General features: G+C 36.7%; 1 protein-coding gene across 7 annotated transcripts in view; it reads right to left on the bottom strand.

The window, feature by feature from the left end:
• Positions 1-15,699, bottom strand: part of LOC108676805 — a 210,579-nt gene that overhangs the window by 27,503 nt on the left and 167,377 nt on the right. For 6 of the 7 annotated variants that reach the window (XM_047883342.1, XM_047883340.1, XM_047883339.1 and 3 more), the window contains 3 exons: positions 4,877-4,964; positions 2,777-2,803; positions 445-515 (listed from right to left, as the gene is read on the bottom strand). In XM_047883342.1, the coding sequence (XP_047739298.1) occupies positions 445-515; positions 2,777-2,803; positions 4,877-4,964 (186 nt within the window). Of the gene's footprint in view, positions 1-444; positions 516-2,776; positions 2,804-4,876; positions 4,965-8,977; positions 10,967-15,699 lie in introns of those variants that run through there. The other variant, XM_047883343.1, reaches the window with a different exon arrangement.

Genomic DNA, 15,699 nt, shown 5'->3' with positions numbered 1-15,699 from the left:
GTATACGAGTTACAAACGAGTGCTACCGTGGATGAGTGAGTAAAATTAGTTTATTCATGGATGAGTTACAAATAAGCGCTACCGTGGATGAGTGAGTAAAATTAGTTTATTCGTGGATGAGTTACAAATAAGCGATACCGTGCATGAGTGAGTAAAATTAGTTTATTCGTGGATGAGTTACAAATAAGCGATACCGTGCATGAGTGAGTAAAATTAGTTTAGTCGTGGATGAGTTACAAATAAGCGATACCGTGGATGAGTGAGTAAAATTAGTTTATTCGTGGATGAGTTACAAATAAGCGCTATCGTGTATGAGTGAATAAAATTAGTTTATTCGTGGATGAGTTACAAATAAGCGCTACCGTGGATGAGTGAATAAAATTAGTTTATTCATGGATGAGTTACAAATAGGCGCTACCGTGGATGAGTGACTCGTGAACTCACTGGGACATCTGCATGCGCGCAGGGTTGTAGCGGTGATTGCTCGAGCCCCTAGGAGGATCTTGGTCGCGGGACTGTTGGCAGGATTTAACTATTAATATCATAATAACTCAAATAATAATATAATTCAAATTCATAATAATTAAAATATTATATAGGATTAAATTTTATTTGCCTGAAGGAAATTTTTCAAAAGGAAAGGCCTACGTGATTAATTGGATATTAAATAAATGGGAGAAGTAATATGAAAATTTTGGAAATCGGAATCCATTCAACTTTAAATTTATTTGATTTGTGCAATGAAAAGTGAATAAATTAAGTAACTAAATGATTTTTATGATTATAATAGCATTGAATTAAATCAGTTCTCTCTGTTGAATTTGAGAAATAAATCTGGAAAAACGAAAGCCTATGAGCCAAAAGAACTCAGATACAATATATGAAATACCTGTGGAACTTGTAAATGTACTGATACTCCTGATAATATGTTCGATGATAATTAAATGATACAAAAGGTTTTAATTAACTATCGATCCACATCTCCTTAAAAAGAGTTATCGGCGAGATATACGCTTGCATAAATTGCACGAACAAGATATTTTTAACGATATTTTTAGTGGAAGAAAATTTTTTACAGCATTGGCAAACTGGCTCAACATTAGCGCAAAATGCTAATCAAATCCAGCGCTTATATTTGTAATCTTTAAGAGCTAATATGACACATCATTCTTATTTATGAAAATTTCTACACAAAAATGAAGCAGTTACGTAGGTTAGTCAATTAGACATCGATCGCAAATCGTTCATCGGGGATATTTTAATTACAAATATTTGTTATTTGCAAAAAAATTAATATCAAGTTATACAAACACACAGTTAAATATTTCTTCTTAAATTTGAGAATCATGCAATAAAAAGAACGAAGGCACACATAAAAACTTCCTAAGAATCCCAAAGTATGCCATAGTCGAAGCCCCAGTGAATATAGCCAATCATTATGTTTTTTGAGAAACATGAAACCAAGTGAATGAATGAAGAACGAATTCAAGAATTAGATTTAACAAAGATGAAATATGAAATTAAAACCGGCAACCTCAAACGATAGATTGAGATTATCATTCAAAGAAACCAAATCCCCTCTTTCAAACAGTGCAGACATGAATTTTCTTCCGCACCCAAAAAAAAACTCTGGTAAATAGGCAAAAAATGTCAGGTATGCCTGATGAATTATTAATAATTTCCAAGAAATAATAATCCAATAATCGAATTCGATAATGATGGTCGGTTGCTATCAACTTGTTCAATACCAAGTGCAATTATGATCACCCATGAAATAATGACATGAATCTTGGAAATCGTTACTTTGTGTCACCGTGATTAAAGAAGTTAAGCAAAAATCTGCTATGCTAGAGATGAGTTTCAATTCTCCGGTTGTATCTATTGAATATTAACGCATACACATGATCATTAATTGGACGCGCTATACAAGAGCAAAGATTGGATCAGCAGAATTTCAGTGAGGTTGGAGACGTAGAATGTCGCTATTTACATGATATAAATTAAACTATTTACACGATTATTGCCTCGCTTAAATCTAACGTCACTATGAAATGCCAAGATGAGTTTTTAGTGTTAATAACTGAATGATGAATGAAATGAAAATAACTTGAATTACTTGGGATAATTGTTGTAAAGTTTTAGAGAAATCATTGTTATTAAATGACATTCAAGTAGTTGCTTCATTCAGAGCATGAGTATTTATATCCCCGTGATACTGTGCAGTTTCAGAGGTACGAAACGTTTCACAAAACAACAGGACTTTATTTTACAACAAAATATTTATACTTCTTCGGAATTTATTTATTTATTTCAATTTCAAGTTCAGCAACATATTTTTTACATTCATATTTGAGTTCTCCGTTAGGTCAGGTCTTATAGGAAGTGAATTTTAAAAGTTGATCCTAAATTGAAGAAAATGCCCGTAGATTGGACTAGTGTGAGATTCGAAGTCTTCGCATAGCTTGGGATATTAAAAATTATTTTCGAGGATGCTAATCAGAGATGTTATAGTAATTAGGATATGATATTAGTATAACACAATAAATATTGTGATATGCGTAGACAAACTTAAACTATAAATTTAATATTTTCGAATATTTATACGCACGGCTAGAGGAAAAATTGCAGGTTAATTTTTGTAAATTTAGCTTATTCATGCTTAACCGCTTTCAAATCATGCCAATCATGTATAGAATAAATCGAAGCGATCATTCAAGATTTAGAACAATATTTAACATTAAGAAAACAGGTAAACTCAAGAATGGAGTGCACAAACCTCGAGTTTATACTCCACTTCTGGATTCTGGGTGGGAGAAGAAAAGGTGAATGAGAGTTTGCTCAGCAATACGATAATATGATAAGAAAAATTCTCGAAACAAAATTTATTTATGCTGAAAATAGCAAAAAATATTTCTGTATGATCTATGCATTTTTCTGTTTGTAGCTGCTTCAAATTACAAATCTCAGGCTTTCTAGAAAAACTAAATTTTACCGATAAATTTTTCTCGACGGTAAATGAATACGTTCGAATGAATGAGCTGACGGTAAATGAATTCGTTCAATTTGCGTCTCCCGATCCCTTCAAAAGAAGATAATTCCAATTCCATCCCTATAAGAGCCGAACCAGCGATCTGTACAACTTTTTACTTATGAAAATGACTTTGTTCTCACGGGAACCCGAGTCATGTGACAGGTTCCGAGCACTGCGGTGGTTGACCTCGACTCAACATCGCAGGTCTTTGTTGCCGAGTCAGCGCCGAGAGACCTGACGTGCATCATGGATACCCTAGCTATAGTTACCGGTCAAGGGTTAGCCACATTGTTGATGCGCATGCAAATCGGTGAACAAATTATTCAACGGATAAATATGTTACGATTAATTCACGATTGTCAAGTCATGGCAGGTAATCAGCGAAAGAAGACAATAATTTGTCTCGATAATTTTAAATGATTTAAAATTTTTGACATTTGAAGCATTCAACTTCAGCATTGACTTTTTAAAATATTCAACATTTGAAGCATTCAACTAATTAAATTTTGTCATTAGTGGGAATCTGGATGACCATGGAACATTTGTGCCCACTTGAACTCCGGTAAGTTTTGAAGCTACGCAACACCTGATATCATATTTATCGCCTCGTAGTGTAATTTGCAGTACTGGAAATATACTTCATAGTCTATGTATGTAGATTTTGAGCAAAATCTTTTGAACTGTGTATTGCACATATGCAACAAAATGCTAATCATAACTAGTTAAATCACCACACCAAACTATATTTCATCAAATAATTCGAGGAAAAATAGAAGTATTTTGAAAACTTCTTATTCAAGCATCAAGTTTGCCGGAGCCATTTTTAATCGGATAAAAATTACAATTTATTTGTATGTACAAATGAATTTAAATACAATATTCAACGAATGCAAGCTTGCATGGTGCAGTGCTACTGAATAGCAGGCCATTATATGACGAACATATCTGAGAAAAAATTATAAGTACGTAAATTGAAAATTTGTAAATTAAAAAACATATATTCATTTAGAAGTGTATCAAATCAAACGCTCATGAATGATTTTGAACAGAGAATGAAAAAAATATAAAATGTTCAAAATCAGGAGCGAAAATTTCTCGAAAGCGTCGTAGGAAATGACTTAGGCGAAGTTTCTCAAGAAGAGAACCTACGTTAATAATTCTAACACTATTAACTAAATTTCACGGTGTACGGGAAGAGCATATTTTGCATCGATGGGAACTATGCGAGTGCAACACCTGTTCGTTTTGTTCCTCTAAATGTTCCTCTAAATAAATCTTGTTCCTCTCTAAATTATCGAACAAAAATTGAGTTGATTTGAACTCGTGTGCCCAGTAAGTTGAGTATAAGTTCATCAAACCTCAACTTGATAAATAAACCAGACAAATGAAATGAAATTTTTGATAATGGATGAAGTCATTGTAATTCTTGAGCTGCAAAAAAATTACCCAACACGCAAGAAATTGTTTGAAACAAAAGCTTCTTCGTTATTTTTGGGACTAGCTGCATTATGAATTGAATAAAATGTATGCATTCACAAATGTAATACACAAAAGAGCATAGGCTGACCTTTATACAAGTAAAATCTTACAAAAGGAATTCTCGAAATTACCCGCACATGTGCTCCATTTATTTAATTACTTTGGGTTGCGTAAATAAAAATAAATATCTAATATGCTTTCAAATAGCATTCAACAAAACAATAAATAACTTGAAAAACTCAGGGCAGAATTACTACAAACTATTGAAAAACGATATAGAATAATAGCATGAATTGATCAAGCTTAAAGAACTAAAAACTAAATCTTGAAATCTTCATGAATATCAAAAATTCATCCGAAACTCACGGCACGAAGTTCCTTCTCAGAGAGGGAGGAGCGTCCTGGGATGTAGTCCTCAATGCGGCCGGGCTGGTGTACGTAACGCTTCACGTTTCTGAAAAAAATTAATATTAAAATTTAATGAATTAAACTAGAAACTTCGGCATATCTGCTGGAGAATTTAAGATAAAAATTTAATAAATGAAATATGGTAACTTCGGCATATCTGCTGGAGAAAATGTACTCTTTTTACTCTGAATTTCGCAGAAAAGACTAAAAGCTCACTTGCGGCATACTTTGCTTTACTTTCGAGCACAGAGTCCTCGAGGTCAATAATAATCATGATTGTTAATAAGTTTTCAGTAAGAAACTATGCATGATTATGCAGAGTTATTGCTGAACAATTTAGTGTAAGAAAAGGATGTTTCTAAGTAAAGTATTTAACAACAAATGTAACTCTTGTGTTTTCCTTGAAATAAAAAAAAACGTAATTACAAATCAAAATAGTTAACAATGATCTAGAAAGTCTCACTATTACGCTGCAGCAAGATAAAAGTAGCATATATACCAGCATAGCGAGATCATCTGGGCTAAAAATGGTTCTATGTTCTCCTCCTTAATTGAGAAGTGAAGCACGACGACTACAAATTTTTAAGCAGGTAGCAACAGAGGATTAAGGAAGAAAATGTTTCCCATAAACAACGCACAATTTATAACATGAAGAGCAGCGGTGAAATAAAATAAAATAAACAAGTTGCGAATCTCTCGTCCCGAAATGAGATGGGCCGATTCATTCAATTGAGGCAGTCATTTGCGCATAATTTTCCCTTGTTTATCATGTGCGTGCATTCGTATATTTACTGCTGAGCAACGACAACTATGGACACGAGTATTTACGCCGTCAGTAGCAAAACAAAACCAAATTACAAGGCCATAAATGAAGGGCAATGAGAGTATAGAGATCAATCCATAATTTCAAATTAGTGCAGATTCCTACGAAGTTCGTCCTGCATCAGAAGGTTCAAAAAGTTCAAATTGATGTAGATGGCGAATTCAAAATGTATGTGAACCTTCAGGGGTATAGGTCAGTTAGGTGGTTGACACTAAGTGGTGAGACAGGATGTCACATCAGAGGTCAATTCCCGAGGGCATAATTTTTCTATTCACGCTCCAACTCGTCGAAAATTAACGACAGGCAGGAGAAAAAATTACATCTACCCGTTCTCCCATATTTTTAAAATCATAGGATACTAGATCATTCAGAATTCAAATTAGCTACACGCTACACGACACATGCTCATTTATCAATAATTTCAAAATAAGAATCAATTGAGAAATACATCGTGTAAATAAAATCTATAGATGAGAATATCATAACGACTTAAGATTACCAACAGCAGAATTAATGGTCTCAAAAATATTTTTAAGTATGACAAAAATATGTAATATACAGAATAAAGTGGTAGTGATCGAATTCGTATTATCATTGTATTATGTTTATTAAATATATCCTTTAAACAGTTTTAAATTTTGTGATTATTGGAACATGTTGATGCGACTAGTGGAAACTTCACTTGTCTAATGAAAGCAAAATTGAATCAAATGAATACATGCACCGCAAATGTAATTAATAAAAATTAGATCGTTGACGGTTGTAAGCTGTACTATCTTTCACTGAAAAAAGCTAAATTCGGAGGGTATACAAATAATATCATACAGTTGCTCGTGATTCTTGCAGTTGATATAATCAAAATAATTACAATCACTACTGTAGTAAGCAGAGTTCGCTGTGAACTGAAGTTACGCGCTTCAGGCCAAAACCTCCGTATCGGAAGCCATCAGATGAATTACGTCAATCTGCAATCGAAATGACCTTCCATTTGCAACCGTCTTCACTTGAAGCCAATGAAAAATCACGAGGATTCAGGGAATTGCAGGAGACGGGGAAATTAGTCTCGGCGAATGAAACCTTCCTGTATCACGAGCATGGAAATGGCCGCGGTAGATGGCGAATTACCTTGTACCGTGCAATCATCATGCGAGAAAATTTTCTTCGGATTATGAGTTAGCACTTTGAAAGCATGCAAGAAACTTGCCCACGGATTAGTTGTTAGCTCTGTGACAGCATGCAATATTATAGTCCATGGATTAGGGAGTTAACGCAATGAGAGTATGCAGGAAAATTGTCCCTTGGATTTGAAGTAGGCTGTGACAAGTAGCTTTTGCACAAATAAAAAGATAGTACATTGTAAAATCAAGCCCGCAAATTATCCAGAACTAGCATTGCTCTTTTTTCCTTTGTTCCGAATGGACTAACAATTTTTAATAGGATATTGGAACCGAAGTTTGACCTTATAACTCAACTGTAAACGGTCAACCACTGGCTAGGCTGATTACAACACATGCAAAATATGAACATCTATCAGATTAGATAATATATGAAGGTAATAATGAAAGCAGATGTGTGCAGGAAAAATATCATGAAAAAGCTAATCGGAGTTCAATTGGAACTTCGCAACCAGATATGAAACTTCATTCATCGATTCAGCCGGCTGTATAGGATCTAATAGAATTAGGCTACTTGGCCTCCAATTATTGCTAATTTAAGACGTTATCTTGATAAATTGAAATGATTAACGACGTAACTGAAATTACTTTAAAAAAATCAGATTCACACAGAGGGTAATAGAAAAAAATTCAAACTCATTGAGAAACGAATCTATTTTCTCTCAAATTACGTCGAACTGAAAGCCGTGTCTTCTTTAATTTTTAATCCAGTAAAATTGAACAAATAAAATAATGTTTGATCAATTAATTTGTCTGACACTCGCATTCTAACACCTGATTTAAAAATCACAGTAAATGCCAAGGTATACTGCACGGAGTTGGTTACTACTTGGAGCACCTGCCAGAGCTCGGAGCAAAACTCCTCCATGTAATTTGATTAACGAAATTAGTCCTGTAAATGTCAATATTACGTTCTTTCAGTTAAAACTAAAGGATTATGAGCAGGGAATACTAGTGATAGAAACTATAATTACCTTGCAATATATCTAAAAATATGTTCAGTACAGCCCATGCATCAAGCCCAGGAATTGATATTGCGTGTGTTTTAGACTCCCATTGAAGAGTAGCAAAGCATTTCAAGGAAAAGGACTCGGAGCAGCAGAAAAAGAAGCTGCCGTAGCGCCGTGGGTGTTCCAGGACGAAGCTAAAACGTCCAGGCCACCGCCATGGGCGCGCCGCACACACACACAGCCTACCTTGATGTTCTCGCTAGGCATTACTTTGTGTAACTCGTTCTCATGCAGCAAAACAAAAAACAAAAAAATGAAAAAAAGTATCTGGAACTTGCTGGCTTCATTAATCAACCAATGTACTAGTAGCTTATTTTTTTACGGAACTAGCACATAAATTCGTTCAAAAGGATTCAGCCCGTCAAATTTTATTGGCTTCCATCATCCATTAATTAAATAAGGTTTCAATATTTCGCTGCTAATCGAACAGAAAAATACAACAAATATTAGTCCGAATAAAATGCAACGTACATATTTGCGGTGCATCCGTGATGGTACCATAAGTATAAAAAATTCCGCAATTATTGGCGACACTTGAGCCCGTGACCGAAGAAAATTCAGAATTAAACGCCATAGCACGTGAGCAAATTTACAACCGCGCTGCGATAACACTCACTGGCAGGCACAAAATATTTGTTCAATGAGATTCGATAGTGTAATTATTTTAGGTTGGTGATCTATCATTAAAATAAATACGAAAAATAATCAGTCTTCGACACGAGGTCAATGTTACAGCATCACTTTAAAACACAACTGCAGCAAACGGAAAATTGAATTTCTTGCACCTATGGCTCATCTGTATTAAAGTGTTCAATTTCAGCTACAGGAATACATTATTACATCATATATAAACAAAGAATTTTCACATCCAATGTGCATGGATTTTGTAAAAATTTGGCGCATGCAGCACTGCCGGATACCAGGCACTATTAATCAACTATGTATAATTTCTGCATAAATTCCAGATCAAATACCCTTTAAACCAGCCAACAAAGTAATTATTGAATGGAATACTTATGAATAACTCATCTAAATATAAGATTGAACTCACCCACAACAGCAGATTGACATTGTTCTAAATTTGCTTAGAATTTGTGCGTTCTTGAATCCGATGGCATCGCTGTTGCTCCTAAGCTTCTTTCCCATAGAACTTTTCTTATCTTTTCGAAACTGCTTGAGCTTCTCACTGTTCACGCTCGTATCATTTTGAGCGACACCAACATTCTCTTTAGCAGAAGTCCTACAATTTTGTTTCTCACTGTTCTTGTTGTTATTGTTATCACTATCGGTTTCAGCCAGAGGTCGACGGCGCTTCTCAACTTTGTACTTGGTTCCCTTGGAATAATCTATGCGCACTTCAATACTGTATTGGCCATTGCCATCATCTTCTTCATCGTGAAGCTGAAGTAATTCTTCGTACAACGGGCTTGTGTAACCATCCATCGATATCAATCCACCCTCAGAATTACTGCATCCAACCAAAGATTTATTTTCCGCTTTTGCATTTTTGTTAAGCGCTGGAGCACCGTCGACCGAGTCAACATTTACGTTCTGATCTTCAACTTCTGTAGTTCCTGTGCTAGAGTAAGATGCTTGAGGCCCCACGCCGTTTCCAAGAAGCTTGGAGTAAGTGCCATCGCACTTGAGATTTGGCTTTTTTGTCTTCTTCTGTTTGCAAACCTTGCTGTAAACTGGAATTATAGCTTTTTTAAAAGGACTACTTGGTTGTGAGGTAACTTTCACTCTATCGAGCGGTACGGTCGAAATGGCTTCCGGTCTGTTCCGAGTCCCGATTCGAACTTGTCTTGTAGCTTCGGAGTACGTGGGTATCGTTTTCTTAGGCAATCTAGCAGGTAGTGTTGTTTGGTAAGGAATGCCCAATGTGTTTATGCTTCCAAGGCGAGACCTGTAAGCTTCACTTCTCCTTCCTTCGTCATGAACCGACTTACTACGGCCACAAGGTTTTGGGGCAGAAGTTTGCCACAACTGACTACGAATTTGGCTCCCTAAAAGCGGTAGAGGTTGAGCTGGATCGCTCCGTTTTGACGGTGGAGGTCGAAAGGCCCCGTATTTGAGAGGTTGCAATTTTAAATCCTGAGAAGTATTAGGATAAGGAGGAGGCCCACAACCATCTGATGGTGGTCTTGGGACAGGAGGTCGGTTGACGTAAGTGTGTTCTTTATAAGGTGGCAAACTTGAAACTCTCGATGGTTGTTTGGGTGCAGGCAAAGGAGCTACTGTGCGTGAATGTTGGAAATTATCGAAATTTTGACTTGGATATGCAGTTCTCAAAGTGCTCACCTGGTTGCTAGCCTGAAAAAGAAGGCCATTGGATATCGGATGAGCTGCTCCACTAGAACTTCGGCCATGGACAGCATGGATTGGATGGGTGGAGTAGCTAGCGGGTTGGGTTCGTTGTGTGAGGTCACTACGGCCATTGTTTAGAGGAACATCAGGTACGGAATTCTGACCAGTTCTATCAGCGTTGCTATCCCGGTCTGCCCGACCGTCTGGAGACGATCTAAAATTGTTCGAATCATTTGATGTACGCTGAAAATCACACGAATTTCCAGAAGTCCGTCGAGATTCGCTAGAATGAAGAACTACTCCGCTGTCCACAGTGCTCCCACCAACACTTTCTCGACTATCCTCGCTGGGAGAACCTTTGCAATCACTGTCGAGGGTTTCATCTTTTCTCGGACGATCAAAAGCAGAGTTGAGTTTGTCATGATTGAAAATAGGAGGTGGTAAACATTCCTCAGAGAATTTGAAGGCCATGTTTACATGAGATAGTCTATTTTCATGTTCCTCAAAGTATTCTATAGGGTACGGAGGGACGGTTGGCACCGGCAGTTCGGTTAGCAGTTCCATGTCAACGGCGTTACGACTTTTGTTTCGTCTCCAGTCCCGGAGCGATAGTCTTGCCGATCCATCAACAGAGTTCATGGTTTTCTTTATTTTAGATAAACGAGATGGACTCTCGAACTTTAGCGTACGGCCCATTTTATGGCACGTGTCACAACGAATACATTTATTAACTGAAAAAAAGGTCAACACGAGGAAAATAAAAAAAAGTAATTGATATATACAAAAACTAAAAAGATTTAAGCATGATACGGTCAGCTTTGAAATAATGCACTTATCAAGGAATTAATAAATAATAAACTTTTAAACATACTTTAAGGAACCATAAATTTTCTGAACCCAAAAACCTATTAATAAAGTATTGAGATAATATAGTAAATTGTAGCCTAAAAATAATCGAACCATCATCGATGACTCAATACTCCGAGAAAAATAATAACCTACACAAGAAGTCTTCGCAACAAATTAACTGCATAATATTATTGCAGCGAGTAATCGCAAATAATTACTGACAGCTACAGAAGTGGAGTAATGGCTCCGAAATGCGCAACGATTGGACAGAAAATATATAATTCGTAGAGAATTCAAGTTATATTCACAAAAATTAAATTACCGACTTTCGTTTCCAATGAGGTCACAATGAATTTTTGCCAGAAGAGCAAAATGTGAAAACTTTATTGCTATATACCAGCATCGGTTAGCACCAGGAAGCCTTTGTAAAGTATAAGAAATTCGGAATAAATGGAATTTTCACAGAAGGTGCGTTTTCCTGAAAAAATGGAACAGTGGCGTCTAATCGGAACGAAATCGCATTAGCGATGGGCTGCTCCGTAGCTGGCCTCCATCCCAGCGACACAAAGAGTGGATGCTCCATAAAAAACAACTCCGGATGGAGTACATTTCGAGCTAAAAGTTTCATTTGGACATAAAATAACATCCAATAAATAAAGGTAAACAAAACAAATCTTTATAATAGAGTTGACTCACAAATAGAAATAATAAAAAAAGAGATCTTTTGAAATTGAAGTCATTCGCCGCTATTATACCTGGAGCTGCACGTTTAATGAGGATCTGTCCTTGTGATCATAGTAAAGTTAAATATTCACAAAATGACTGTGTACATGATGGCGGTCATAAATTTTCGTGCCCACTTTTGCGGAAGCATATAATAATTGAAAAAAAAAACGTAATGATGACAGAACAAATAAGCTAAGTCGAATGACAAAATTATCAACACTTTTATGTATATCTCAACTCCAGAATATAAATACTTTTGCCAGAATATAAATACTTTTGTGTCACAAAAGTTATATCAATACAAATAATATTGCAAGTTCCATATATACATCCTGAACCTACAGTAGCTGAAGGCAAATTTTCAAGAGTAGCTCGCTCGAGGAACGCCAGTTTCCATTCTGTGTGCGCTTGACCGCAGCAACAATTAGCGTTCTCATGCGCAACCAAGAGAACAAACACCGACGCTCAACAAACATCAGGATCAAACCTGGTGAAGATCAACAGGAGCTTTGCAACGGACTTGAGTCACGCTGGCAGCGCGCCTTGAGATACATTCAAACGGCACGAATGAAATCCACTTCACGCTGGTCCGACATGAAAGAAGGAACTGCTTTTCTGAGCAGCAAATAAAAAAAAGTGAGCGCTGCATAGCGAAGAAAACTTAATTATACATGAATATTATGTTTTTTTAATAATTTTTTTTAATAGTAGTCCACACCTACATCACACGTAAGTCTTCAAAAACCATTGAAAACGCAGCCAGGTATGTCAAATTTCCAATTACAATTAGGCCATACGACTGAGTCAGTGGGAAATTAACCACAGCTAATCGCATTTGTGGCCCATCCGAGCATCAAGTTGAATAATCTTCACTTCACGTCGAGAGATCTCTTCAAGACCATTTCGAGGTCTACACTCCCGAATGCTGTTCATGCTAAGTACTGAAAACAAATGCGCTAAGAGGCCTTGGCGAGGCCAATGCATCGTAAAAAGTCAAGTGGACACAATGAATACTTTGGAAAGGTTCAACCAGTTAAGCCGAGTACTGAATACATATCGAGTCTAATCGGAAAAAGGGTCTACCTGATCTCAAACGCCCGTGGACGTAGAAACAAAGAAATCGTAATCAGAGGCGCGCTGCGTTTTCGTCCACACTGTTGTCAGCATTACAGATGAAACTTGGTCGAAATTTCCCCAAAAAGCTCTTCCCCATCCGAGCCATTTGTCGCAAGAGTTGTGCGCACGAAATTGCGCAGATTTTACAGAAATTGACTTACCAAAGTTGATAAAAAGTACATTTGTTCGCTTAAGGTTTGAGCACCAGCTACGGTGAAAACTGAAAGTGAATGTTAATTTAATTTTGCTCATGGAATTCGCTGGGTACTGAAAAGCCAAGAGCTCATAACGAGTGGCATCCGATTTTTTGAGCTCACATGCAACCATTTTACGAACATTCACTGTAGGATATCTTTCTGCACGGGAAATTTTGAATCAGAATTCTTTATCGGAAGAATCCATCGAATAAATTCTACTTGGAAATTAAAGCTTGCGTCAGGGCATTCCATGATAAAATTAAAAACACCATGAATCCTCTGTCTTAGTAAAAACTATTGCCAGAATTTTATTATCATTAACTTTCAATAATGGAGCTGATTGATTGTTGTTCACATGAAGTATGAGATACACACATATGCTCCATCCAGGTACATGGCGATCAAGCGCTCAGCGGCAAGAACCGTGAACAGTGGATTTGATTCGCGTGGTCATCGGGCGGGACTGAAAGATATGTTCTCACGACACTAAATTAGGCTTCAGTCACGCCTCAAATTGAAGACAAAGATCTCCAACACATTTGGTATTCTTGGAAAACTCAAAAGTTTGCATTGATTATAAGTCCACGCGACCATAAGATCCCTCATACATTTTCTAATAAAATATTAAACTAACTATCATCTCCATGTCTCCGTTTAAAATCTATGGTAGGTACATTCAAAAACACTATTTCCTACGAAGAAGGCAACTATAAGCTGATCGAAAATACAGCCTTAATTATCAATAGGGATACGCAAGTTACATGCTAGAAACAATCCGAGCGTTAAAAATATATCATTCGAAATTTCATGTAACAGCATGAGTACAAGTAAGAAAAACTGTACGACGTTTAGCCTGACCACAATTGACCAGCAAGTTCAAAACCTCCGCATATCTGCTCAGTTGTTCTTCTACCTACTACTGTATAACAGGCCTGAAATCCTCCTATACTACAGCTGCCTAGCTGTCGCTAGTCTTCGATTTCTTTTCTCATTTCTGTTTCACTCCTGAACTTCTGTGTTTCTTCTATTCGTTAATTCTGAGTTCAAATTTTGCATCACTCCTGTCGGTCCTGTGGATTTTCCATCTTTGGCATTACTTCCGTGAGATTGCTGTGGCATTTTGCTAAATTAAATATTACAATGTAATTAATTGCTACGTTGCACTACTTATTTTCCTATCTATCTCCTACATCAGCCACCTCTCCTCTTTGCGCCTATTAATATACAACTTCTGCTATTTGCCTTCCGCTCTCACTTATGTTCTGCATATCTCTCCCCTGCTATATATATACTATTTACGAGTCACTTCAGTTGACAACAGCTAGAGGCTTCCTCGCCTCACATCCGGCCGTTGTCAAGCAGGTAAGCTGCATAGGAACATAAGCGGACTATTGTCATTAGGGCCGCACAAAGCTGATTACTTAAATACTGAAAGCCCAAAGTCATTACCGAAATAATGAAACTGAGGAGAAACACAGTGAGCACGCATGAGCTTTGAAACCGGATTATGGTTTTTATGCTTAATTTCTTATGAAGAAGCATTACGTGGAACGATAATTTTGGGATTTTTTTTCTTGCGGAGTAATTCACACTTGAAGGAATATTTGATATTCAATGCAATAAACTTTTCCATATATGTAGGGAAGCACCCTCATATACGTAAAAAAATTTCTGAAAAAACACTGAACAGAAGCAGTTGCGATTCCCGTGAAGTTCACAGATGCTCGAAGAAATTTTTTGAGTTTAGCTATCACAAAATAAAACTAATTGACGTACTCGATTAGGTACTCAGTTCTCTTCTGATCTGCATGTAGGTGGGCAGGCAGTAACTGCACTGAAAAAATGCTACTGAAAATAATGTCCACATTGCAGGGAATCTGAACAGAACGGTTCTCTATTAGCACAAACATTTCCAACAAAATAGAGATGCAGAACTTAGTTTAAGGTAATATAATTCAAATACTCTAATTAAAAAAGGTTTAGAGGTTACAGTAAACGGTAATTTACCGGCAGTAAGAAGGGGGGGGGGGGGAAATCGTCCTAAAGTTCAGTTGTTGCACTCAGCGACATTTAACACCAGGCCAAAAAATTCGTCACTTTCTTAATGTCAAAACGGTTCAAGCGGCCAAAATTGGCAGCAGACAAAGTTAAATTTCACACCGTAAATATAATGATGCAATAATCTAGCCATAATAAAAGAGAATATGTACTCATTAATGAACGATTATACGAGGCCTGCAATAGAGTAATTAACGGTCAATTTGTTTTTATTGTATGGGATGACCTGTCGCCTCAATTAAGGAGCGTGACACTCACGGTGAGTTCGCACGAGGTCAATAATCGTTGAACGCTTAGGCCAAATGCGGCGACCTTCTTGAACCTCGAAATATGTAGCTTGAATTAAAAGCCCAGCCAGCCAATTATTGAAGATATGAAATGCACAGCATGAGTTTCTTAATATTAAGCACTGTGCCACACAGAGAGTGAAGCAGAGAGAATTGTATTGAACTAATCAAAATCTTATCAGGCCTACATTTCAACCATGTAAAAATTATATTAAATAAATTTATGAATAAAA

The sequence above is a fragment of the Hyalella azteca genome, unplaced genomic scaffold (assembly GCF_000764305.2).
Source record: "Hyalella azteca isolate HAZT.00-mixed unplaced genomic scaffold, Hazt_2.0.2 contig12663, whole genome shotgun sequence".
NCBI lineage: Eukaryota > Metazoa > Arthropoda > Malacostraca > Amphipoda > Hyalellidae > Hyalella > Hyalella azteca.
The sequence above is the reverse complement of the archived record's forward strand: the minus strand, read 5'-3'. Positions and strand labels throughout refer to the sequence as shown.